The following is a 27,867-nucleotide window of genomic DNA, read 5'->3' as shown; positions in this document are numbered from 1 at the left end:
TGCTTTATAGTACAGATTGAAATCTGGTAAAGCTAGTCCACCTTCCCTAGCATTTCTTTTCATTAATTCCCTTGATATTCTGGACCGTTTCTTCTTCCAGATGAATTTTGTTACTATTTTTTCCAACTCTATAAAGTAGTTTTTTGGTAAATTAATTGGTATGGCACTAAATATATAATTTAATTTAGGTAAAATTGTCATTTTTATTATATTAGCTCGACCCAGCCATGAGCAATTGATATTTTTCCAATTAGTTAGATCTGACTTTATTTGTGTGAAAAGTGTTTTGTAGTTATGATCATACAGGTCCTGGGTTTGTTTTGGCAGGTAGATTCCCAAATTTTTTATAATGTCTACAGTAACTTTAAATGGGATTTCTCTTTCTACTTCTTGCTGTTGAATTTCATTGGAAATATATAGGAATGCTGAGGATTTATGTGGGTTTATTTTATATCCTGCAACTTTGCCAAATTTATTTATTGTCTCAAGCAGTTTTTTACTTGATTCTCTAAGTATATCATCATATCATCTGCGAAGAGTGATAGCTTGGTCTCTTCTTTGCCTAACTTGATTCCTTTGATTTCTTTTTCTTCTCTAATTGCTACTGCTAACATTTCTAGTACCAGATTGAATAAGAGGGGTGATAGTGGACACCCTTGTTTCACCCCTGATCTTATGGGAAATGCTTCTAGCTTCTCCCAATTACATATAATACTTGCTGATGGCTTTAAATAGATGCTACCTATTATTTTAAGGAAGGCTCCATTTATTCCTATACTTTCTAATGTTTTTAATAGGAATGGATGTTGTATTTTGTCAAAAGCCTTTTCTGCATTTATTGAGATGATCATGTGGTTTCTGCTAGTTTTATTGTTGATATGCTCAATTATACCGATGGTTTTCCTAATATTAAACCATCCTTGCATTCCTGGAATAAATCCTACCTGATCAAAGTGTATTTATTCTTGAGATAAGTTGCTGTACTCTTTTTGCTAGTATTTTATTTAGAATTTTTGCATCTATATTCATGAGGGAGATTGGTCTATAATTTTCTTTCTCTGTTTTATCTCTTCCTGATTTAGGTATCAGTGCCATATTTGTGTCATAAAAAGAATTTGGTAGGACTCCTTCACTAATTTTCCCAAATAGTTTGTAGAGTATTGGAATCAATTGTTCTTTAAATGTTTGATAGAATTCACTAGTGAATCCATCTGGCCCTGGAGATCTTTTCCTAGGGAGCTGACTGATGGCTTGTTCAATTTCTTTTTCTGAGATGGGATTATTTAAGTAATTTACTTCCTCTTCAGTTAATCTGGGCAACTTGTATGTTTCTAAATATTCATCCATTTCCCTAAGATTGTCAAATTTATGTGCATACAATTGGGAAAAATAATTCCTAATTATTGTTTTGATTTCCTCTTCATTGGAGGTAGATTCACCCTTTTCATTTTTGATACTCATAATTTGGTTTTATTTCTTTTTTTATCATATTGACTAAGGGTCTATCAATTTTGTTGGTTTTTTTATAAAACCAGCTCTTGGTTTTATTTATTAGTTCAATAGTTTTCTTAATTTCGATTTTATTAATCTCTCCTTTAGTCTTCAATATTTCTAGTTTAGTATTTAATTGGGGATTTTGAATTTGTTCTTTTTCTAGGTTTTTTAATTGCATGCCCAATTTGTTGAGCTCCCTTTTCTCTAATTTAATCACGTATGCACTCAGGGATATAAAACTTCCCCTAAGAACTGCCTTTAATGCATCCCACAGATTTTGATATGTTGCCTCATTATTATCATTCTCTTGAATGAAATTACTGATCGTTTCTATAATTTCTTGTTTGACCCACTCATTCTTTAGGATTAAATTGTTTAATTTCCAGTTAGTTTTTAGTCTGTCTTTCCCTGGCCCTTTATTGCATATAATTTTTATTGCATCATGATCTGAGAACGATGCATTTAATATTTCTGCCTTACTGCATAGAATTGTGAGGTTTTTATGCCCTAGAACATGGTCAGTTTTTGAGTATGTGCCATGAACCGCTGAGAAGAAAGTATATTCCTTTTTATCCCCATTCAGTTTTCTCCAGAGATCTATCATACCTATCCTCTCTAAAATCCTGTTCACCTCCTTAACTTCTTTCTTGTTTATTTTGAGGTTGGATTTATCAAGTTCAGAAAAGGGGAGATTAAGGTCTCCCACTAGTATAGTTTTGCTATCTATTTCTTCCTCTAATTCCTTTACCTTCACCTCTAGGAATTTGGATGCTACACCACTTGGTGCATATATATTAAGTAGTGATATTGCTTCATTCTCGATGGTGCCTTTTAACAGGATATAGTTTCCTTCCTTATCTCTTTTAATTAGGTCAATTTTTGCATTTGCTTTTTCTAAGATAAGGATTGCTACCCCTGCTTTTTTTACTTTAGCTGAGGCATGATATATTTTACTCCAACCTTTTACCTTTACCTTGTGTGTATCCTTCTGTTTCAGATGTGTTTCTTGTAAACAGCATATTGTAGGATTATGGTTTTTAATCCATTCTGCTATCCGTCTCCGTTTTATAGGAGAGTTCATTCCATTCACATTTACAGTTATGATTGTTATCTGTTTCTTTCCCCTCATCCTATTCCTGTCCCTGTTAATGTTCATATTTTGCCTCCCTTCTCCCTTCCCCACCTTAATAGTTTTCCTTTTGACCACCGCCTCCCTCAGTGTTCCCTTTTCAGCCCCATTCCCTTTTCCCCTTCCTACTTCCCTCCCTACAAACCACTCCCACCCCCCTTTTGAAACCCTTTCCCCCTCCTACTGCCTGTAGGATATTGTTATACTTAATGAAGTATGCTATTTTTTCTTCGCATCAAGAATGACAGGAACAAATCTCATGCGAAGCTCCTCTCCCTCCCCTCTTTCCCTCTAAAATGATTCTTTTTGCGTTCCTTCTCTATAGCGTCCTATGCTTAACTGGTTGTTATTCCCTCCTTGTACCAGCACCAATTAGGGAAAAGCTCATATGCTTCCCAACAACACCCTCCCTTTTTTTCCTCTGCTATACAGTTTTTATGCCTCTATGAGTGGCATAATTTACCCTTTTCCACTTCACCCAGTCCCTTTGTAGCCCTTAACAAGATTTTTTAAAAATCATCATTTTGTGTATTTTATAGTCATACCCTCTACTTGTCTATAACCAGTTTGCTCTTATCAAATAGCAGGGTGTGTGTGTGTGTTCTCCTTGTTTACCTTTCTAAGTCACTGTTGCATCTCGTAATTGGAGGTTGACTTTTCCATTGAGTTCTGGCTTTTTTATCAAGAAGGTCTGGAACTCTGTTATATCATTGAATGACCATCTCTTTGCCTGGAAGAATATGCTCAGTCTCGCTGGGTATGTAATCCTTGGTTGTAATCCGAGCTCTTTTGCCTTCCTGAAAATTGTATTCCACTGCCTCCGATCTTTCAGTGTAGAGGCTGACAAATCCTGTGCAATCCTCACTGTGGACCCTTGATATTTGAATTGTTTCTTTCTTGGCCACTTGAAGTATTTTCTCTTTTATCTGGTAGTTCTGGAGTTTGGCCACAACCTTTCGAGGATTTTTCAGTTTGGGATCTCTTAGCAGGTGTCCAGTGGATTCTCTCGATTTCTATTTTTCCCTCAGGTTCTAGTATCTCAGGGCAGTTTTCCTTAACGAGCTCTTGGAGAATGTTATCCAGGCTCATTTTTTCATCATGATTTTCTGGTAGGCCTATGATTCTCAGATTATCTCTCCTGGATCTGTTTTCCAGGTCAGTTATTTTTTCTTTGAGGTATTTTACCTCTTTTTCTAATGTTTCATTTTTGTTGTTTTGCTTGGCTAATTCTTGGTTCCTCATAGAGTTATTTGTTTCCATTTGTTTAATTCTGGTTTTTAGGAAATCATTTTCCTTGGTTAACTTTTGAAGCTCCTTTTCCATATCATACACTTCTCTCTTTAGAGAGATGTTTTCCTCATTATAATGTTTTTCTAATTCTGCTATTTTCATTTTGAGAGAATTATTCATTTTGTCTTCTATCTCTCTCATTTTGTTTTCAAAGTTCCTTTTGATCTCATCTAGGAGAGCCTTCTGTGCTTGGGATCCATTCCTTGTTGAAGTTTCAGCTGTGGGTGTGGAGTCCACATTGTCTCCCTCTGAGGTTGGTTCCTCCCTCTGAGGATAGTAGGACTCCAGAGTCTTTGTCTTTGTAGTCTGCTTTCTACCCATTTTGAGGCAGGGTCCTAACCACGCCCTCCCTCTAGGATCCCAAGCCTTTGCTGTAGAGGGTTTTGCCCTGGGCAATAGTTACTATATTTTCAGGGTCAGAGGGGGGTTTGGAGCAAGTGGGGTTCACTCTGTCATCCTCGTCTTTGGAGGTCCTGAAAGGGACTTTTTAAAAAAGATTTCTGGGCTATGAAGTGGTAGCCCCAGGAGTGTTTGCTGTCCAGTACAGGGGCCCCTGTATTTGCTTCTTACCTTGCTCTTTCCAGTCCCAGCCCTTTGGTGATAGGCCTGGTAGTGGACCTTGTGGTTGGTGGGAAGACTTGCCCTCCGAGTTGATCAGGCCCCTTCCAGGCCTGCGTCTGCTGCCTCAGTTCACTTTAATACCTCTTAAAAGGGGTGTAAGCTATGTCTCCTTCCCATGGGCATGTTTTTGCCCTACAGCTATGTTTGCTTTTACAACTCAGAAACTCTTTCAGCAAGTTTCTGTCATCAGAGGTCTTCTCTTCACTCTTAGAGGTCTCCTCTCTGCTCTCAGAGGTATCTTCTTAGCTCTCAGAGGTCTCTTCTCTTTTTCTTCTTGATGCTGACTCACCATCTCAGTACTGGCTTCCTTAATGTCTGCTCTCTCACCAGCTCTTGTTATATACAGTTCTAGTCAGCATCTGATTGCCTAAAACTCCCTACCCATATCTGAGTGGCTAAAATTCAATATCCATATCTGATTGACTAGAACTTACATAGCAGTCTCTAATTGGATAGAACTCAATACCCATGTCTGATTGACTAGGACTTACATACCAGTCTCTGATTGGCTAAAACTCAGTGCACATACAAGTCTCTGATTAGCTAGAAATTGATCCAGCAATAAAATCTCACTTTGCTTGCTGTTACACCCACAAAATTTTAAAATGTGAATATTGTAAATTAAGGCAGAGAAAATGAACATATACTTTAAATACTTAGCAGTAGTGTTAAAAGTAGCCATATCGGGTGTATGATGTTAAATAGCTTGAAAACTTCTTTTTTTGATATTCTGCAAATTTAGATCACAATATTATTTACCCTTGACGTATATATTAAGGTTATTAAAATTGTTGTAAACTAGCTTTAAAAAGTAGCATTAATGGTACAGAAATATTATGTAAAATTTTAATTAAAACCACAAAACCATGCAAGTAAAATTTATGAAGTACAAAAAAAAATCCTCAATTCATTTACATTGTCTGTATTTCTGAGGAATATATAGTGCTTTGATACTGTGTGGCAGTCATATCTCAGAAAAATTTAGATTTACACGCATTTGTAGATTTATTAATGACTTAAAGAATTTGAACTTTTCAGAGAAATCAGTCTCAACTTTTCTATCATCTTTCTTTTTAAACTAGGCTTATTAGATTTTACAATTAGTTTACCACATTAACATTTTTATAACCATATGTCATGGTGATGTTTTCTTACTTTTTAATGAGGTACTAGTATTCTTTTTTAAAATTCAATTTTTATTTTCAAAAATGATTAGCTATTTCTTCCTCCTACTTCCTTCACTCCATCCACTACTGAGAAAGCAAGAAAAACCAAATTGTTGGTACAAACATGTATGGTCAAGCAAAACAAATTTCGCATTGGTCATGTCTAAAAAAACTGTCGCAATCTGAGAGATCATGTTTCAGCTTGAGTCCTGAGAAATTGTAGTTCAAGCATGTGTTTTAAAAAAAAGATTTTTTCACATATGCATATACACACACTCAGTTTTTTTTAATCAGCCAAAATTCACCTTCTTACTCTTCTACCCTAAAACTCTTTCTCTCCCCTTAAGAACACAAGAAAACCAAAACCATTACAAACGTATAAAAGGCAGTCATAATTAAGATAACTGCATTCTGGGTCCTTCACCTCTTTAGCAGGATATGGGTAACATATTTCATCATTAGTCTTTTAGAATTCTGGTTGGTCATTATGCTGATAAGATTTTAGCACAATAATGTTCCATCACATTTAGATATCATAACTAGTTCATGTATTCCTCAATTTTTGGTTACTTCTTCAGATTTTCATTCTTTGCTACTTCAAAAAAGAACTATAAACATTTTTGTATATCCTTAGAATTCATTTTGCTTAGGACTAATACCTCCTGTAGTTCACCCTCAAGTCTCCTTCCCTGCTCTTCTCTTTCTCTTCTATTGAGTGAAATGTGTGTCTCTACTCAACTGTGAGTACATATGCATGAGTGTGTATTTATATACATGTGTTCTTTCTTTTGACCTGTTCAGATGAGTGTTGCGGGCGTTTACCCTTACAACAGATCTAGACGACTAGCCCCACGGCCCTCTTACTTACCCATCCCGGGTCTTCGGTCGTCACCGGCCCCTCACGGGGAAAAAACACCAGACAGAAGGCGGAGGAGTGAAGCGGGGTGGTTTATTCTTCAACAGTTATATGGCGGAGAGAGAGAGCGAGCCCTCTCACACGAGAAAATATATAGCGAGTCCGAGCCAATCACATCGCAGTCTTACATTTATGGCCTTATATGGTGATCACCCCATGGCCTTATATGGAGATCACCCCATCAAGCTTATACATATTCGTTCAAAGCAACCATGGCACCGCCCATAAACCCCTCCCCCTCCCCCATCAGATGAGAGTGAGATTCAAGTGTCAGCTGCTCTCCTTCACCCCTTCCTTCTTGTTTATGTAAGGATGTCTACTTGTATGCCGTAACCTTCCTTTCCCTCCATCCCCTTTCTGTTGTATTTCTCTTCTTCTCTTTCCATTTTTTTCTTAAGATCATCAGGATAGAACAGAACCATTCCCATCCTTTGTCTAATTAGAATCACTTTATGAGCCCAGATAATGGTAGGGTTCAGAAGGGATACATATATCTCCCCACATTTGAATGTAAGCACTTTGTCTTTCTTCAATCCTTTATCACTGCTCATTAATGTCTAACTTTTTATGTTTCTCTTGTGTTTGAATTTCAAAATTTTTCCATAACTCTGGTCTTTTCATCAGGAGTGCTTGAAAGTCTTCTGTTTCATTAAAGGTCTACTCTTCCCTCCTCTCCACCCCGCCCCCCCCAGCATTATACTCAGTTTTTCTGGGTAACGTAAGCCTATATCCTTTGCCTTCGATCCTTTTATAATGGTGTCTGCTAGATTATGGGTGATCCTGATAGTGGCTCTTCAGTTTTTGAATTTTTTCTTTCTGTCTTCTTGTAGTATTTTTTCTTTGACCTAGAAATTCAGTATTTTGGCTGTAATGTTTCTAGAAGTTTTCATTTTAGGATTTTTTTTTTCAGGAAGTAACTGGTGGATTCTTTCTATTTCTGCTTTGTCCTTTGGTTCTAAGAGATTTGGGCACTTTTAAGATTTCTTCCTTTTTTTTCTTTCTACCCAAACTCCTTTATGTTTTACCACACTCCTTTATGAAACAAATATGGTGCTGATACCTAAACCAGAAAAAGAAAAACAGAGAAAGAAAATTGTAGACCAAGTTCACTAATACATATGGATACAAAAATTCTAAATAAAATGCTATCTAGGAGATTACAACAAGATTGCAGTTGTTATACATTATGACTAAGTAGGAGATGTAGCAATGGTTTAATGTGAGGAAAACTATTAATGCCATTGGTGTTACAAATAACAAAAGTGATAAAAATCATATGATTATTTCAATAGATGATGAAAAAGTTTTTGCCGAAATACAATACTCATTCATATTAAAAAAACTTGAAAATATAGGTATAAATGAATTTTTCTTTAAAATGATAAGAAGCATCTACCTAAAACCACCAGCAAGAATTATTTGTAACAGGGATAACCTAAAAGCTTTCCCATTAAGATCAGATGTGAAATGGAGATGTCCATTATCATCAATATAATTCAGTATCGTATTAGAAATGCTAGCAGTAGCAATAAGAGAAGAATTTGAAGGAATGAGAATAAATAACGAGGTAAGAAAACTATCTCTTTGAATATGATATGGTGATATACTCTGAAAATCCTGGAGATTCCACTAAAAAACTAGTTGAAACAATTAATAATTTTAGCAGAGTAGAGGAAACCGTATAAATCATCAGCCTTTCTACATATCACCAACAAAATGCTATAAGAAGAGATAGTAAGAAATACTCAATTTAAAATAACTGTGTTATTTTATTAGACTATGTTTTAGATGATTGCACGTGTATAACCTATATCCTATTGCTTACTTTTTTAGGGAGGGAAGAGTAGGGAGAAAAGGAGGGAGAAAAATTTGGAACTAAAAAAATTTTTTAAATGAATGTTAAAAATTGTCTTTCCATGTAATTAGAAAAAATAAAATACTTAAAAATATAACTGCAGACTATATAAAATACCTGAGAATATTTCTTCCAAGACAAACCCAGGAATTACATGAACATAACTATAAAACATTTTTATACAAACAAAATCTGATTTTAATAATTGGAGAAATATTAATTGTTCAGGGGTGGGCAGAGCCAATATAATAAAAATGACAATTCTATGTAAACTAATCTACTTTTTCAGTGCCATCTCAATTAAACTACCAAAATTATCTTATTGAGCTAAAAAAAATAATAATAGAAATCATTTGGAAGAAGAAAAGGTCAACAATATCAAAGGAAGTCATAGAAAATGTAAAGGAAAGAGGTTCAGCAATAGCAGATGTTAAACTATATTTGAAGTCATTAATTATCAAAATTATCTGGTACTACCTAAGAAATAGAAAGGTAGATCAGTAGAACAGGTAGAATCAGTAGAATACAATACATAGTAATAAGTGATTAGAATAACCTTGTGGTTGACAGATGTAAAGATTTAAGATTTTGGGATAAGAATTCTCTGTTTGGTAAAAATTGTTGGGAAAACTAGAAAGCAGTCTGACAGAAAGTAGGTATAGACCAGTATCTTACATAATTTGTCAAGATAAGGTCAAAATGAATACATAATCTAGATATAAAGGGAGATATAAGAAAACTAGAAGAACATGCCACACATTATTTATCAGACTTATGGATAGGCATAAAATTTATGAACAAGAGATTGAGAGCATTGTAAGATATAAAATGGATAATTTTGATTACATTAGATTAAAAAGGTTTTATACAAATAAATCCAGTTTGCCAAGATGAAAGAAGAAAATTTGGGGAAATTTTTATAGACAGTTTCTTGGGTAAAGGTCTCATATCCCAAATATATATATAGAATTTTGTCAAATATATAAGAATGTGAGCCATTCCCCAATCGAAAAATGGTCATTGAATATGAACACGCGGTTTTTTGAGGAAGAAATCAAAGCTATCTATTTATACATACATATTCATATGAAAAGGTGCTCTACATCATTATTGATTAGAAAAATGCAAATTAAAAGAGCTTTGAGATATCATCTCACACCTAGCAGATTGACTAAAATGATAGAAGGGGAAAATGACAAATGTCGCAGGGGATGTGGAAAAATTAGGACATTAATAAACTGTTGGTGGAAGTGTGAACTGATCCAACCATTTTGGAGAACAATCTGGAATTTTTACCACAGAGTTATGAAACTGCATACATACCCTTTGATGCAACACTACCACTATTAGATCTGTTTTTCAAGGTGATCAGGGAAGAAGAAAAAAACTGTATGTTCTCAAATATTTATAGCAGCTCTTTTTTTCATATAGGTTATAATATATGTATAGTCATGCAAAACATAACCATAATAAGCATGTTGTGAAAGAAAACAGACAAAAACTAAAGAAAAGTAAAGAAAATGAAAAAGAAAACTCAAGGGGCGGTCAGGTAGCACAGTGAGTAAGAGCACTGGCTCCAGTGTCGGGATGACCTGGGGATTGAATCCCGGGCTCAGACACTTAGCACCCACCCAGAAACACCTGGCTGTGTAACCTTGAGCAAGTTACTTAACCCCAGTTGCTTAGGGGCGGCCAGGTGGCTCAGTGAGTAAGAGCACCGGCTCCAGTGTCGGGATGACCTGGATCAAATCTGGGCTCAGATACTCAGCACCACACCCAGAAATAATTGGCCGTGTAACCCTGAGCAAGTTACTTAACCCCGATTGCTTTAAAAAAAAAGAAAAAGAAAACTCAAGTTGCTTCAGTCTGTATTCAGATACCATCAGTTCTTTCTCTAGGGATGGATAGCATTTTTCTTTTTTGGGTCTTTTTGGAGGGGGAAGGCAGGACCATTGGGGTTAAGTGACTTGTCCAAGGTTACACAGCTAATAATTGTGTCAAGTGTTGGAGGCCAGATTTGAACTCAGGTCCTCCTGACTCCAGGGCTGATGCTCTATTCACTGTACCACCTAGCTGCCCTGAGATAGCATTTTTCATCCTAAGTAATTCAGAGTTGTCATGGATCATTTTATTGCAGAGAATAGCTAAGTCATTCTCAGCTAATCATCTTACAATATTGCTGTTATTTTGTCTTCTGTACATTTCACTTTGTATCAAGCTATGTAAATCTTTCTGGGGTTTTCTGAGAGCATCCTATAGCAGGTCTTCTTGTGGTGGCAAAGAACTGGCAATTGAGGGGCAGCATCCTGGCATAAATCCCTCCTTGGTCACCATGTATAGTCATTGTGATATATTATTGTAGTCTTCTAGTTAGTATTTTATTTAGGATTTTTGAATCCATATGTATCAGTGAACTTGGTCTATAATTTTTTTTTCTGTTTTTCTTTTTCTCATTTAGGTATCAGTACCATATTTGTTTTTATAAAAGGAATTTAGTGGAACTCCTTTGCCTACTATTTCAAATAATTTATTTAATATTGTAATTCGTTAATCTTTAAATGTTTGGTAGAATTCACTTGTAAATACATCTGATCCCAGTGCTTTTTTTTAAGGAGCTCATTAATGGCCTATTCAATTTCTTTTTTTAAATTAGGTTCATTTAGACATTCTGTTTCCTCTTCAGTTAATCTAGGCAGTTTATATTTTTGTAAATATTCTTCCATTTAACTTAAATTAATAAATTTACTTGTGTGCAATTGGGCAAAACATCTCCTAATAATTCCTTTGATTGCCACTTCATTGGTGGTGAATTCACTCTTTTTACTTTTGATACTGGTAATTTGATGGTTTTTTTTGCTTAATCAAGTTAACTAATGGTTTATCTATTTTATTGTTTTTTCTCTCTCAGAAAACTGGCTCCTAGTTTTATTTATTAGTTCAGTGATTTTCTTACTTTCAATCTTATTAATCTCTCTTTAATTTTCAATTTAGTGTTTAATTGGGGATAATTTTAATTTTTTTCTTTTTCTAGTTTTTTAGTTGCATGCTCAATTCATTGCTCTTTCTCTATTTTATTGATGGAAATATTTAGAAATAAAAAAATTTTCACTAAGTACTGCTTTGACTGCATCCCAGAAATTTTGTATGTTGTTGTCTCATTGATGGGAGTTTTCATTTTTGGTATCTCTTTTAGGAGGTGATCACCGGATTCCTTCAATTTCTATTTTACCTTTTGGTTCTAGGATATCAGGGCAATTTTCCTTGATATTTTTCCCAATGAGATATTTCATATCATTTATTTTATTTTTTTGACTTTTGTTTTATTGCTTCTTCATTTTTCATGGAGTTATTAGCTTTCACTTCCCCAATTCTAATTTTTAAGGAAGTATATTCTCCAGTGATCTTTTAACCTCCCTTTAGATTTAGCCAATTCTACTTCCTAAGGAGTTGTTTTCTTCAGATAAGTTTCATACTTTTTTTACATTTGGTCAATTCTACTTTTTTTTTTTTAATCAATTCTGCTTTTTAAAGAATTCTTCTCTTCAGTGGATTTTTGTGCCTCTTTTACCATTTAGCCTATTCCATTTTTTAAAGTATTATTTTCTTTAGTATTTTAATTTAGAAAATCCTTTTTCAGTGCTTCAAGGTATTTTGGGGGGAGCCTGTGACCAATTCGTATTTTTCTTTGAAGCTTTGCATGTAGCTATTTTAACTTTGTTGTCTTCTGAGTTTGTGTCTTAATGTTCTCAGTTATCATAGTAACTTTCTATGGTCAGGGTCTGTTTTTTTTGTTTGCTAATTTTTCCAGACTATTTCTTTTCTTTTCTTTATCCTTCCTTCCTTCCTTCTTTCCTTCCTTGCTTCCTTCCTTCTCTCTCTCTCTTTCCTTCCCTCCTCCCTTCCTCCCTCCCTCCCTCCATCTCTCTCTCTCTCTCTCTCTTTCTTTTTTGCTTTTTGGAGGGAGAAGGCAGGGCAATTGGGGTTAAGTGACTTGGGGTCACATGGCTAGTAAGTGTTAAGTGTCTGAGACTAGATTTGAACTCAGGTCCTCCCGACTCCAGGGTCAGTGCTCTATTCACTGTACTACCAGCTGCCCCCAGACTATTTCTTCACTTTCAACTTTATGTTGAAATTGGGCTGTGTTTCATATGTGGAAGGGGTACTGTCCCAAGCTTCAGGCTTTTTGTCCTGCTGTTTTCAGAGCTAGTTCTGAGGATCTGTAAATTTTTAATTTTTCCAATGTGGTATTATCACTGCTCTTCTGGTTTGTGCTTTGGTCTCCAAGAGACCATAAACACTTTTCTCCACCCTGAAACTGTGACTAGGACCTCTGCTCCCTTCTGATCACAAATTGTTTTGGTTCTTAGAACTCTAGAATTGTGACCCAAGCTCCTGTAAATATAAATGTTCCTTTCACCTTCAACCTTTGACTAGGGCCTCTGCTGCCCTGTGAACAAACAGAAGCACTCTTTCCCACCCTGGAACTGTGACTATGGTTCCCAGTCTCTCGCAACATCAAGCTCTAGTGTGCTGGTGTTCCTCTTCACCCTGGGATTGTGGCCCAGAACTGCCTATGGGCAGTGCAACAGAGTCCTGTATCCAGTGACAGCAGTGAATCTCCTGTAATCTCCTTCTGACCATTAGTCTGACCCCTTTAATATCTGTGGGCTTAGAATTCTCAAAGCCACCACCAATACAGTCACCATCAAGGCCTGTTGCTAGATTGCTGGGGCATAGCCTATGCTGCACTAAACTCCATGCTTAACTACCACCCTAGTGAGACAAACCTTTCCTATCAACTTCCTAAGTCTTCTTGGATTGGAAGACTATTTCATCCCAACCTTTTGTTGTTTCTATTGCTCTACAATTATATTTGAGATGTTATTTTAAAATTGCTTGGAGGGAAATTTGGGAGAGACATCTTGGCTCATCCTCTGTTATTTCTTTATAAAAGAGATGATTCACTCTGTTTAATTTCTTTTTTTTTTTTAATTTTTTTTGGGGGTCTCTTTTGGAGGGGGTAAAGCAGGGCAGTTGGGGTTAAGTGACTTGCCCAAGGTCACGCAGCTAGTAAGTGTTAAGTGTCTGAGGCTGGATTTGAACTCAGGTCCTCCTGACTCCAGGGCCTTTTCCCTTTTTCATGACCTCTTTGGATTATAGATCTAGAAGTGGTATTTCTGGGTCAAAGGGTATGCGCAGTTTTATAACCCTTTGGGCATAGTTCTATATTTTTCTTCAGAATGGTTGTATCAGTTCACAACTGCACCAGCAATGCATTAGTGTTCCAACTTTCCCAGATCTTCTCTAACGTTTGTCATCTTCCTGTTTTGTCATGTTAGCCAATTTGTTAGGTGTGATGTGGTACCTCAGAATTGTTTTGATTTGCATTTTTCTAATCGAGTGATTTAGAGCATTTTTTCATATTACTTTAGATAGCTTTAATATCTTCCTCTAAAAACTGGCAGTTCATATCCTTTGACCATTTATCAGTTGGATAATCACTTGTATTTTTATAGATTTGACTTAGTTCTCTATTTATTTTAGAAATGAGGCCTTCATCAGGGATACTTGCTGTAAAAATTGCTTCCTAGCTTTCTGCTTCCTTTCTAATCTTGGTTGCATTGGCTTTGTTTATACAAAACCTTTTCAATTTGCTGTAATCAAAATGATCCATTTTGCATTTCATAATGTTCTCTATCTCTTTTTTGGTCATTTATTCTTCCTTTCTCAATAGATCTGACAGCTAAACTTTCCTTGTTTTCCTAGTTTGCTTATAGTTTCAATCGTTATGTCTAAATCATGTATCTATTTGGGCATTATCTTGGTATAGAGCCAAAAAAAAATCTTGGAAGAGTTTAAAAAGGATCTTAAAAACCAAATAAGAGAAGTTGAGGAAAAATTAGGGAGAAAATGAGAGTAATACAAGAAAATAAAGAAAATTATAAAAAGATAGTCAACCAATTGGAAAAAGAGATCCAAAAACTTAGAAAAGAAAATAACTCCTTAAGAATTAGAATTGGGAGGGGCGGCCAGGTGGCTCAGCAAGTAAGAGCACCAGCTCCAGTGTCAGATGACCTGGGGATCAAATCTGGGCTCAGATACTTACCACCACACCCAGAAATAACTAGCCTTGTAACCTTGAGCAAGTTACTTAACCCGATTGCTTAAAAAAAACCAAAGAATTAGAATTGGTCAAGTAATAGCTAATGGCTTCATAGAACACCAAGAAATAATAAAACAAAATCAAAAGAATGAAAAAAAAAAGAAAATATACGGAGCCAAGATGGCAGAGTAGAAGCACGACCCTCCCGCGGCTCCGGCTTCCACCCTCCTCAATCCATGTAAAAAGGGGACTCTAAACAAACTTTGGAGCTGCAGAACCCACAAAATGACACAGAGAAGCTAACCTCCGGCTGAGAACAGCCCGTCAGGCCGGCAGGAATCGGCCAGCACAACGCTCTGGGAGCCGAGCCCAGCACTACGCTGAGGCTTTAGCCCCAGGGCGGGCCTGACCAGCTGCCAGCCAGAGGGACTCCAGATCAGCAGCAGCTGTGGCCGTTTCCAGATTTATCAATACATAGATGGTAAGGACAAGGTGAGAGGCCAGTGTAGTCTGGATTTTGGGACCCAGTAAGTGAGATTGCGTGGCTTTTACCCCTGGGGCGAGAAACCGCTGAGATGCTGGCACAGCCTGCCAGCGCCACGTGGCGGCTTCAGCTCCTGGCCTGCAGAGTGTAGGGGGACCAAGCACCAGTCTGAGGGGTCATCGCTCTTGCTTTAACCTGCTTGGATCTGGATTGCAGTCTAGGGTGGAGGTCCTGGGGTATGTGTCCAGCTTGCCAGAGCGCGTGGAGACCTCAGAGAGGGCACCCATCTAATACCTCTGGCAGCTGAGAAAACCCCAGTGTTTGGGACGAAAACTCCCCTGTCTGGTGGCAGAGTCCTACTGTGGCAAAAAGCCCAAAAGTCAAATAATTGAGTGGCAAAATGAGCAGGCAAAGGAAACAAAGCAGACAGAAGATTCCAACATTACACTCCTATTTTGGGGATAAGAAGGAGCAAGGCATGGAACAGGAGGAAATCAGTGAAGTCAGAACTCCTGCACCAAAAGCTTCAAAGGAAAATACAAGCTGGTTACAGGCCATAGAGGACCTTAAGAAGCAGATAAGAGAAGGGGAGGAAAAATTGGGAAGAGAAATGAGAACAATGCAAGAAAATTATGAAATGAGAGTCAACAGCCTGACTGAAGAAAATAATACCTTAAAAAACAGACTGACTCAAATGGCAAAGGAGGCTCAAAAAGGCAATGAGGAGAAGAATGCCTTAAAAACTCGAATTTGCCAGATGGAAAAAGAATCTCAAAAGCTCACTGAGGAGAATCATTGCTTCAGAATTAGATTGGAGCTAATGGAAACTAATGACTTTATGAGAAATCAAGATGCTGTTAAACAGATCCAAACAAATGAAAGAATAGAAGGCAATGTGAAATATCTCATGGGAAAAACCACTGACCTGGAAAATAGATCCAGGAGAGATAATTTAAAAATTATTGGACTGCCTGAGAGCCATGACCAAAGTAAGAGCCTGGAAAGCATCCTCAAGGAAGTTCTCAAAGAAAACTGCCCTGATGTTTTAGAACGAGAGGGCAAAATAGAGGTTGAAAGAATCCACTGATCACCTCCTGAAAAAGATCCCAAAAAGAAAACTCCTAGGAATATTATAGCCAGGTTCCGGAATTCCCAGATTAAGGAGAGAATATTACAAGCAGCCAGGAAGAAACAATTTGAATATTGTGGAAACACAATCAGGATAACCCAGGATCTGGCAGCTTCTACACTGAGGGATCGAAGGGCCTGGAATGTGATATTCCAGAGGTCAAGGGAGATGGGATTAAAACCAAGTCATCTACCCAGCAAAACTGAGTATCATGTTTCAGGGGAAAATATGGTCATTCAGTGGAATACAGGACTTTCAAGCATTCTTGCAGAAAAAACCAGAGTTGAATAGAAAATTTGACATTCAGATACAAGAAGCAAGAGAAGCATGAGAAGGTAAACAGGGAAAAGAAATCATAACGAACTTATCAGAGTTGAACTATATATTTTTTTAAAGCAATCGGGATTGAGTGGCTTGCTGGGGGTTGCACGGCCAGTTGTTGTTTCTGGGTGTGGTGCTTGGTGTCTGGGCCCGGATTTGATCCGGGTCGTCCTGGCACTGGGGCCGGTGCTCTTGCTTGCTGAGCCACCTGGCCAAAGTTGAACTATTAACATTCCTACATGGAAAAACAATAATTGTAACTTATGAAACTTTTCTCAGTAGTTGAAGGGATTAGAAATATATATGTCTTTATATGAGGGAATGTGGGCTTATGAGTACATATGTGAATGTGTGTATATACGTTTACAGGTATACATAGATAGAGGGCACGGGACCAATTTAACAGGAAGGGATGATACTTAAAAGGTGAAATTAAGAGGTGAGAGGAATATAATGAGAGGAGATGGGGAGAGACAGAGTGGGGCAACTATCTCATACAGAAGAGGCAAGGGAAAATGGTTACAATGGAGGGGAAGAATAGGAAGGCAAAAGGGAATGCATCAACCTTATTTCTATTGAATCTGACTTGAGGAGGGAGGGAAATACACACTAAATAGGGGATCTCACCCTCCAGGAGAATGGGGGGGAAGGGGATGTGAGGGGGGATGATGGAAGGGAGGGCAGGCTGGGGGGGAGGGAAGTTGGAAGCACCCACTTTTGAAAAGGGACAGGATCAAAGTAGAGAATTGAACAAGTGGGAGGTGGGATAGGAGGGAGGGAAATATAGTCAGTCTTTTACAATACATCTACTATGTTATTGTTTTGCATTAGCCGCACATGTACAACCTATACTGAACTGCTTGTCTCCCCAGTGGGGGGTGGGTGGCAGGGGGGGAAGGGAATGAATCTGGAATTGAAAGTTTTAAAATCAAATATTCAAATATATGTATATATATATATATGTGTGTGTGTGTGTGTGTGTGTGTGTGTGTATATATATATATATATATATACTATTATTAATACCATCTTACATGTTATTAAGAAAAAAAAAGACATACAGGCACTGAAGCATAGAGATCCACTGGAAAAGTTGAAACGGGTATGGGAGAAAATATGGGAGAGAGCAGATTGGAGGTGGGGATATCCTGTGGGACTGCTTTTTTGGGGGGATGGGTGGGGAAAAAACGGGGAGAAAATTTGTAACTCAATATCTGGCAGAAACGAATGATGTAAATCAGAAGTTAATAAAGCATTTAAAAAAATGTAAAATACCTCATTACAAAAATAAATGACTAGGAAAACAGTTCAAGGAGAGACAATATAAGACTTATTGAATTACCTGAAAGTAATGATCAGTAAAAGAGTGTAGACAGGATACTTTAAGAAATAATTAAGGAAAACTGCCCTAAAGTTTTTGAACTAGAGTGTAAAATAGAAATTTGAAAATTGAAAACAATCTACCAATCATCACCTAAAAGAGATCTCAAGGGGAAAACCCACAGGAGCATGATAACTAAGTTTCTAAGCTCCCAGGTTGAGGAGAACATAAAACAAGCAACTGGAAAAAACCAATTTAAGTAGTGTGGACCTTACAGTCAGGACAACGTGAGAATTAGTAGCTTCCATGTTAAAAGACTGAGGAGCATAGAACATTGACATACCAAAGAGCAAAGGAGCTAGGTTCACAATCCAGAATAACTTATACAGCAAAGCTGAGTATATAATCTTGAAAGGAAAAAAATAAATATTTAGTGAATTAGAGAACTTTGAAGTGTTCATGAGGAGAAGACCAGCACCAAACAGAAAATTTGACATACAAGAATCAGAAGAAACATAAGAAAGTAAACACGAAAAGTCTAATTATAAAGGATTTAATAAGGTCAGACTGTTTCCCTCTAATATGGGAAAACATTATATGTAACTCTCAAAAATGTTATAATTACTGTGGTTGTATGAAAGAGAATCTATATGTAGGAGGCTTGGGTTGAGTATGCTGGTGTGATCCTGAAAAATAAAATTGTATAGAGAAAGGTAAAATGGAGCAAATATCTCATACAAATAAGTTGTGAATGGAAGAACTGTTATAGTGGAAGGCAGAAGAGGGTAGGGGACTGGTAGTACTAGAACCTTATTCTCATCAGAACTGGGTTAAAAAGGGAATAACATACATCTCAAAAGGTATAAAAGTCTTCTTAACTTACGGAGAAATAGGTGGTTAAGGGGATAGGGTAAAGGAGCAGGATGTGCACATTAAGAAATAGAGCAGGGGCAGCTAGGTGGTGCAGTGAAGAGAGCACTGGCCCTGGAGCCAGGAAGACCTGAGTTCAAATCCGGCCTCAGACACTTAACACAAAAAACTAGCTGTGTGACCTTGGCAAGTCACTTTGCCCTCCAAAAAAGCAAAAAATAGAGCAAAGAGATATGATAAGGAATAGATTCTTAGAAGAGGTGCAGATTGGGGAAGTGGTCAAAGTAGACTAGACATCTGAGGAGGAATAGGGTAAAAAGAGAGGGAGAGAAGGATAAATAGTAAGGAAAAATAGGGTGGAGGGAAATACAGAATTAACAATTACAGCTTTGAATATGAATGGTATGAACTCACCCATAAAATGGAAATGCATAGCAGAATGTATTAAAAACCAGGATCTCACAGTATGTTGTTTACAAGAAATATCTTCAAAAATGAGAGATACATATAGAGTAAAAAGAAAGGGCTGGAGTAGAACTTATTATATTTCAGCTGATACAAAAAAAAAAAAGCGGGGGTAGTAATCATGATCTCAAAGTTAAAGCTAAAATAGATTCAATTAAAAGATACAAAAAGCAAAACTACATTATGATAAAAGATACCACAGATAATGAGGTAATATCAGTACTAAACTTATATGTACCAAATGCTATAGCATCCAGATTTTTAAAGGAAAAGTTAAATGAATTACAGGTTGAAATAGATACTAAAACTGTATTAGTGGAGGCCTTCATCCCTCCTGTCTCAGAAGTAGGTAAATTTAACCAAAGAATAAAGAAGTCAAGGAGATGAATAAAATATTAGATAAACTAGATATGGTAGATCTGGAGAGAACTGATTGGGAATAGAAAGAAATATATCTGGGGTGGCTAGGTGGTGCAGTGAATAGAGCACTGGCCCTGGAGTCAGGAGGACCTGAGTTCAAATCTGGCCTCAGACACTTAGCACACACAAAAAAACTAGTCATGTGACCTTGGGCAAGTCACTTAACCCCAATTGCCCCTCCAAAAAAAAATACACCTTTTTCTCAGTGGTACATGGTAGCTTTACAAAAACTGAGCATATATTAGGGCATAAAATTTTATAGTTAAATACAGAAAAGCAGAAATATTAAATGCATCCTTTTCAGATTATATTGCAATAAAAATTATATTTAATAAGGGATCATGGAAGCAGATTAAAAATTAATTGGAGCCTACATAACCTAATCTTGAAGAATGAGTTAAAGAATAAATCATAGCACCAATAAATAGTTTTATTAAAGGGGATGATTATAATGAGACAATATACTAAAACCTACGGGATTCAGCAAAAGTAGTAATCAGAGGAAAATTTATATCTCTAAATGCTGACATCAATAAAACAGAGAAAGAGTAGCTCAGTGAATTGGGCATGCAATTAAAAAAAACAACTAGAAAAAGAACAAATTAAAAATTTCCAACTAAACACCAAATTGGAAATCCTGAAAATTAAAGGTGAGATTAATAAAGTTGAATGTAAGAAAATCATTAAATTAATAAGTAAAACTAGTAGTTGGTTTTTATGGAAAACCCCCAATATTATAGATAAACTATTGGTTAATGTGATTTTAAAAAAAGGGCATAGAATACCTAATCACTAATATAAAAAATGAAAAGAATGAATTTACCACTAATGAAGATAAAATTAAAGCAATTATTAGGAATTATTTTGCTTAATTATATGCTATTAAGTTTAACAATTTATGTGAACTGGAACAATGCTTACAAAAATATAAACTGCCTGCCACAGAACAGGAAACAGAATATCTAAAAAAATCTTTTTTTTTTTTCAATTTAGCATTTTTCAGGCTTCATGGGAATGTTTCATCACTTACATAAGTTCGAGCTTATTTTATTTTTTTAACTCAAGAGTTTAATAGTTTGAGGAACTGATTAGCTAAACAGGACTATGTCACAATCTGGCCCCAGTGTACTATCAGGCTTTGAGGACAATTTATAATAGTCTCTGTAATATGACACAGACTATGACATGGTGTTCTTGGTAGGTGTGGGTTATGTCAAGTTTTTCCAACATTTTCTGGAAATGAACTCTTTTAATATTAAAAGTAATTGTATTTCCCTCCACAAAAGTATCTGTTTTATAAATACCCGTTTAGAAAATAGATGACAAAAAGTTAATATAAATTCAGTAATACTTTTGTTTTTATGATTATTTTATCATATAATAATTACTATTATCATAATAATGATGCTCATGAGATCTCCCTTACCTCTGAGCTTTGAAATATGTTGTAGCTATTACATATTGCTTCTTCTTTGCATAAAGTCATATTCTCTATCAGGTTGTAAGTTCCTTGAGAATAGGAATTATATTTTACCTTTATATCCCTTAGAGCATCTAGCACAGTGCCTTGAATATGGTAGATACTCAATAATTATTTGTTGAATGAATGAAAGTATAGGTAAGAGCATTATACCTGAAAGAGACCTTTGGGATGATCTAGAGCTCAGGAAACTGTGACCCAGGAATTGAGACTTGTAGGTCACATATGCAGTCCATAGAAGTCTCCTTCCTCCAAACTGTTTATTCTTTTATTTTTTTTAGTCTCAGTTTCTTAGAGAAGATTAAAATGGAAAACAGTTGTCACCTGAAAAGACCAAAAGAAACAAGAAACTACTCAAAGCCAGGAAAAACATCATTTCCTTTTGAAGTTCAGAGATATGAACCCTTGGCGGCATAGGTTTAGAGTATAAGCCGTTTTGCAAAACATTTCAAAGGAAGAATTATAGAAAAGTGTGAACAATATTTGCTGCATGGAGTAAAAAGAATTATAGAAAAGTGTGAACAATATTTTGCATGAAGGAATAAAAAGAAATTGACTAGAAAATGATATTGAAAGGCTTTCAGATCTTGCCATATAAAAACTGATGGACTCCAGGAAGATTACTTTTATTTTTATTATACCATACTTATGAAAGTTCAAAAAGTAGGAGTTTATCAGAACTTTGCAAAAATGACTTAATGGCATTTCTGCCGTTTTCATCAAGCAGTGCCATTAATAAAAGAAATAAAATATAAGACAATTATACTGTAAATGGAAACTATTAAAAACCTATATTATTATTGAATTTGCCCTTTAATTTCATTTACATATAGCTAAAGCATGGATGAAGTTTGATTTCTCTCAAATTTTCAAGAACTTTCTGGAAACTTTAAAAATAACTTTTTTTTAAAAACAGTTTAAAATAAGAAAATCAAATTATGTCATCAGTTAATTGCTATGAGCCCTTTAAGGGACCTATTTTTAGTCCTTCAAAAGATGAAGCAATTATGAGACTGTCATGTATATATAATTAGAATAAGCAGTATCTCCCTTGCTGCATTTTACAGAATTTCAAATGACAATTTTTAGGCTTAGTAATATTTAAAACATATTTTAGTGTTAGTTGATGATTTTAGAAATCCATTTTCAGCTGTTAACGTATGAGAGCCAGCTTACCAAGCTTCGATCTGAAGTTGAGAAAGGGGAGGCACTTCGACAGAGTCTTGAATATGAACTTGCTCTTGCTAGAAAGGAACTTGGCCTTGGAAGATTTGCTATTGAAGGAAAATTAGCTGAGGCACATAAGAAGAATGAACAACTACGAGGTACATATATTTTTTCTTGTTTTATCTTTATAACTGTGTGCATTGGTTCTGTATATATTGCTTGTATGTCTCCTAAGACCCAAAGTAAAGTAATGTTAACATCTCTTCTGGTAATTATATAAACACTTAACTACTTTAAGGGAATTTGCTTTGTGGACCCAGGTATAAATAGAACACTGTCCAACTGATTAGGTGATTTGCCTAGAATCTGCTGCTTATAGAAGGACAGAATAATAATTTCTGATTAGTATAGATAACTTTATTCTGCAACTTTATTCTGCTTCACAGTTATAAGTTTCATCTCTAATCTCGACCCACTGTTTTGGAGGTACTTGAAATTAGTGTCAAGTATTTTTATATGTTTTGTCTGATTTTCATGTGAATGGCAAGTTAAATGTTTATTATTCCTACCTTTTAAAAAATTTCTCTCCTCACATTAGTCAATCAAAAAATAATTTATTAAATACCTACCATGTGCCAGGTATTGTGTTAGGTATTTGAAATACAGTGATTAAAAACAAAACAAAACGGAAACAGTCTTTGCCCACAGGGAAGGGGAGACAATATCTATCTATATAAGTATATGGAGGATAGATAGAAATAAATAAATTTTGTATTGGGAGGGCACTAGCTGTGGGATCAGGAAGAAGTTTGTATAAAAGTTGGTGCTTGAGCTCAGCTTGGATGATAGTTCTTTTCTCTATCTGGCACATAGTAGGCACTTAATAAATGCTTGTTTATAGACTGATTGTCCCATTCCCCACAAAGGTTGTTCCAAACCTTCTCTCTCCCTCCTTAAACTTCTCACTCTGTTTCCTCCCACTTTACTTTCAGTCTCTGAGAAAGAACTCAGACCTTTTCTGTGTACCTTTGTGTAAAGCCAAACACAAGCAGCTTTCCAGAGGACTGCTGCTGTGAATAGCTTCAAGTTTCTGATTACACAGTATGCCAAACTCTCTATTTATTCAGTAACAGATCAGAGCAAAAGATTCACAGAAAACAAAGTACAGCATTCAGAATGTTATAACTTCACAACTTATCACCAAAATGACCACACAGTTTTCACCAAAGTGGTCACATAGTTTTAAACAAAGTGCCTTCATTTAGCCTTTTAGCAAGTCCTTAATTCAATCATCCTTAAGGGACAAAAAGTACAAAGGTCAAAGTTCTCTACCCCTAGGTCACAGTAAATCATAATCTCAGTCAGTACACAGTATCCAAGTAAAGTGTTCTTTCATCTTGACTCAAGGCTGGCTCTCAGCCTCCATGGTTCCTCTTCCATGGTCCCAGCTCCAACTGTTACCTGAGTTTAAAGGCAGGCAGATCCCAGTTCCTTGTCCAGCTCTTTGTCCAGTTCTTCGTCCAGTTCCCGTTCCATATTGAAGCTCACAATGTCCAGTCCACCTCAGGTCCTTCACAGTTCCTGTTTCTGGGAAGACAAAGCTTAACAGAGCCACAATAATATTCATACACATTACTGGCACCATCATCAATTTACTATCTGCCTGTGAAATCAAAACAGACATACCCACAAGGTCTGAGAACTCAATACACATCATCAGTATAGAAATCAACACAGACCCACAAACAAGGTCCAAGAGGTCAGCACAAATCATCAACATAGAAATCAACACAGACCCACAAACAAGGTCCAGGAGGTCAATACAAATCATTAGTAAAGTCCCAGGACCTCCAAAACCTTCTTCCAGGACTTCTGTAAACATACAAGCAGAAAATACTCTTTCAGGGCTTCCAGTAAGGTCCCAGGGCTTCTGTACAAAGTATCACAAGCATCAACACAAACAGAACAGTTTTAACTTTACTAAGTCACTGTATTGTTAATATATTCCCATTATGTGTTTACTGTCTTCAGTTTGTACAACAATTAAGATATATTTTATGCCTGTAATTTATTTAACAGTAATATTTTGTACTTCTGAAGGTGCTTTTGACTGCATTTATAATTTTTAGCTCTTTAGCATAGAAAACTTGCAAATGTGAATTTGTCTGGTATTGTTATTACATTTGATTGATGTGGAAACTAGCTTTGGGAGGATTAGTGGGCCCCCCCCCCCAGTGGGAAAGTCAAGACTGAAGCTAGGCCCCAGACACCGCTGAGATTTACATTTGGTTCTAAATATATTCAGAGGATACATACATACATATATATGTATATATCTCTGTAAACATACATTTTACCTTTATAGTACAAAATTCAGAACTTCAAGAGAAGATAAATGAGATCGAGAAAACATTTCAGACTTCTAAGTACAACTGGAAAGAAGAATGCAGAAGATTTGAATTGGATTTGGAGGAGAGAGACAACATAATTCAAAACTGTAATCAAGAATATGACGTTCTTTTGAAGGAAAAAAATAGACTAGAGACTGTTCTAAAGGTACAGTGTTCTTATTAAGAAATTTTGGTTTCTTTACTTTTGGCTTAGAAGTCCAGTTTCAATATATTTTGTTGTAAACCAAGAAAATCTGACTTAGGAAAGGTAAATAGCAAGTAAGGGTGCACTAAGTCTTCTCATCACTTTTGTTTGTTTTGTGTGTGTTTGTGTATGTGTGTATATGTTCATTTTCTCTTCTTTATTTTATTTTTTGCATTTTTCTCAATCTCTTCTGTAATCCCTCATCCCATTAGAACTTTTGCTGTGAAAATGTTTTTAGATGTTTCTAGACCAAATGACAGGATAATTTGACTACATGAAATGCAAGAGATTACAAAAAAAAATATAGCAATTTGCCACTCAAGCGTGACATATTTTGAGATTATATATGAATGGAATACATATTTTTGTTTGAACATAGAATAATGGTAGTAGTATATTTTATTTAGTTCAGTCCTGATTCTAAATGTTATCTATGACACATGTTATATAAACATTTAATGAATATTTAGTGTAATTATTTTATGGTATATTTCTTTATTTGTATTCCTTAAAAGGATTATGTAGAGGGTATTGTATAGAATTTGAAGGGTGATTTTAAAGATATCTGCTATTTTTAACAATGTGCAGTTCAATTGGATTTAATTTTTTGAGTGCCTTCTTTGAGTGCCTTCAGACTCTCAAACCAGTGCCCTTTTTACTGTTAACTGTATCAGCTGTAATTACCTTTAATGCTGAGAATATTCAATAATTCCCACAAGCCAAGGTCAGGGCAGCCCCTGTCCAAATACACTACATCCTTTGACTTCCCCCAATTAGACCTCATGTTATGTTAAGGTTAGATATTGTCTCAGCTCTAACTATTCCACTTTCAAACTCTTAACTTCTTAGGTTTTGGTAGATGCATCCTTTGTCAGGTTTTTGCATTTGTCTTTTTTAAAAGTGATGGTAATAAATCAAGTAGCAGTGTCAAATTTCATGGCAACTTCAATAAGCCTATGAAATGTCAGAATTTAGGGTGCTAGCCAGTCATGCATTTGGGTCACTTTGGGAGAATGAAATGAGAAGCAGATTAATTGACTAAGTAGGTTGGGACTGGGAGCAGGGTGTGTGGCAGAAATAATACTTGTAGGGACAGCTAGGTGGTGCAGTGAATAGAGCACTGGCCCTGAAGTCAGGAGAACCTGAGTTCACATCCGGCCTCAGACACTTAATGCTTACTAGCTGTGTGACCTTAAGCAAGTCACTTAACCCCAACTGCCCTGCATTCCCCCCTCCATAAAGCAAAAAAAAAGAAAAAAAAACAATACTTGTAATACATGCTTATTTTATTTTATCTGGGACTCAGACTCATGGATCTTTAAGGAATGACTGCCATACTGAAAGAATAGAAATAATAAAATAAATTTGAGAGATAATAATTGAGGTAGAGATATGTAAAAGTTAGTTTCTATGTGCTAGTATATGCTGTTTTGATTATTACCTTCTCTCCATTAATGGTCACTAGAGTGATGGGAAGTTGGAGCTGGATAGAGAGGCTTATATCAGTTCTTTAGTATAGAAGGAACATATTAGAGACAAAGCATATTAGTTACAAGATACATATTAAAAATGCTTAATGTGTAGCCAACATCAGTTGAATAATGCTTCCTACTTTCTTTTGTTTTCAAAAAAGTCCAAAATGATTCTGGGGAATGAATTTAATTTTTAGTTTCCTTATTCTTGTTTGACTTTATCATTCTTTTATTTTTTTGGAGGGCAATTGGGGTTAAGTTACTTGCCCAAGGTCACATGGCTAGTTTTTGTGTTAAAATAGTGTTTGAGATCAGATTTGAACTCAGGTCCTCCTGACTCCAGGGCTGGTGCTCTATTCACTGCACCTTCTAGCTGCCCCCGTCCTTATCATTCTTATTTCTCATAATACTTAGTCTTCATTACTCCGAATCATAGTTTTGTTTTTTAACAATCAAGATGTTTTTTGTTTTTTTATATATGTGTGTGTATATATATATGTATATACATATTTACATATATATATATATACACATATAGTAGGTTACATACTAGGATGCTAATATATATTTGTTGGAGTCTACTTTTCCCTTCTGTTGACATATGTAAAACTACAAAGCTTGCTATTCAAGTATACAGGGTAAGTTTTAATGTAACATAAACATGATATTTTTATTAATGAATTTCAGTCAATTAAGTAGTTGTAATTTATGCATGCATATATATGTATATATATTTAAACTGGGGGGGGAGAGAGAATATTTATTGAATAGATGAATAAAAGAAAAATTTTATTCATATGAAGGAGACATTGGATCAGCATCAGGAGCAGAAGAATGAACTGGAATCTCATATCAGGGAGACAGCACTTGAGGAATTTAGATTACAAGCTGAACAATGGGAAGCAGAAAGAAGAGAGTTACAATTTTTAGTACAGGTATTTAAAAATAGAAATACATAGTTAGTACATTAAATGTATCCTTTCAGTGTCTATGCTGTTAAAATGACATTGATGGTAACAGTGATTAGTTCTGCCAGCTTATTTCAGGCATTAATTTCTTTACTCTATATCTTCCACTGATGCAGATTTTGGCTCCTTTGTGGCTTTAGCAGACAGTTTTTATGAGTTGTAGTACCTGATAGTTAACCTCCTAGTGATGATTCTCCCAGAACTTCTCCAGGCTGCTCCGCAGGTGGTAGATCTGTTGCTGGGTCCATACCTGAAGCCTTTCCATTTTGGTCTAACTTTCAGAGCTTGCTTGTTCTAGGTTAACATAGCATTTGAAGCTGGTTTTTTTTTTTGGGGTGGGGTGCTAAATAGTATTTGTTTTTCCAATTACATGTTAAGATAGTTTTCAGCATTCATTTTTAAAATAAGATTTTGAGTTCCAGATTTTTCTTCCTCTTTCCCTCTCTTCCATTCCCCTTCCCCATGATAGCAATCAGTCTGATATAGGTTATATGTATGCAATCATGTTAAACATATTTCCACAATAGTCATGTTGTGAAAGAAATAGAACAAAAGGGAAAAACCATGATAAAATAAAAGCGAAAAACAAACAAAAACGAAA

General features: G+C 35.9%; 1 protein-coding gene across 1 annotated transcript in view; it reads left to right on the top strand.

Annotated features, from left to right (window-relative positions):
• Positions 1–27,867, top strand: part of CCDC171 (coiled-coil domain containing 171) — a 555,758-nt gene that overhangs the window by 53,105 nt on the left and 474,786 nt on the right. The window contains exons 5-7 of the mRNA XM_069090675.1: positions 22,215–22,389; positions 24,597–24,787; positions 27,102–27,233. Of these exons, the coding sequence (XP_068946776.1) occupies positions 22,215–22,389; positions 24,597–24,787; positions 27,102–27,233 (498 nt within the window). The remainder of the gene's footprint in view (positions 1–22,214; positions 22,390–24,596; positions 24,788–27,101; positions 27,234–27,867) is intronic.

This window comes from Petaurus breviceps, unplaced genomic scaffold (assembly GCF_028583685.1).
Source record: "Petaurus breviceps papuanus isolate PSGF00001 unplaced genomic scaffold, PetGlider_PUasm1.0 187, whole genome shotgun sequence".
NCBI lineage: Eukaryota > Metazoa > Chordata > Mammalia > Diprotodontia > Petauridae > Petaurus > Petaurus breviceps.
The sequence above is the reverse complement of the archived record's forward strand: the minus strand, read 5'-3'. Positions and strand labels throughout refer to the sequence as shown.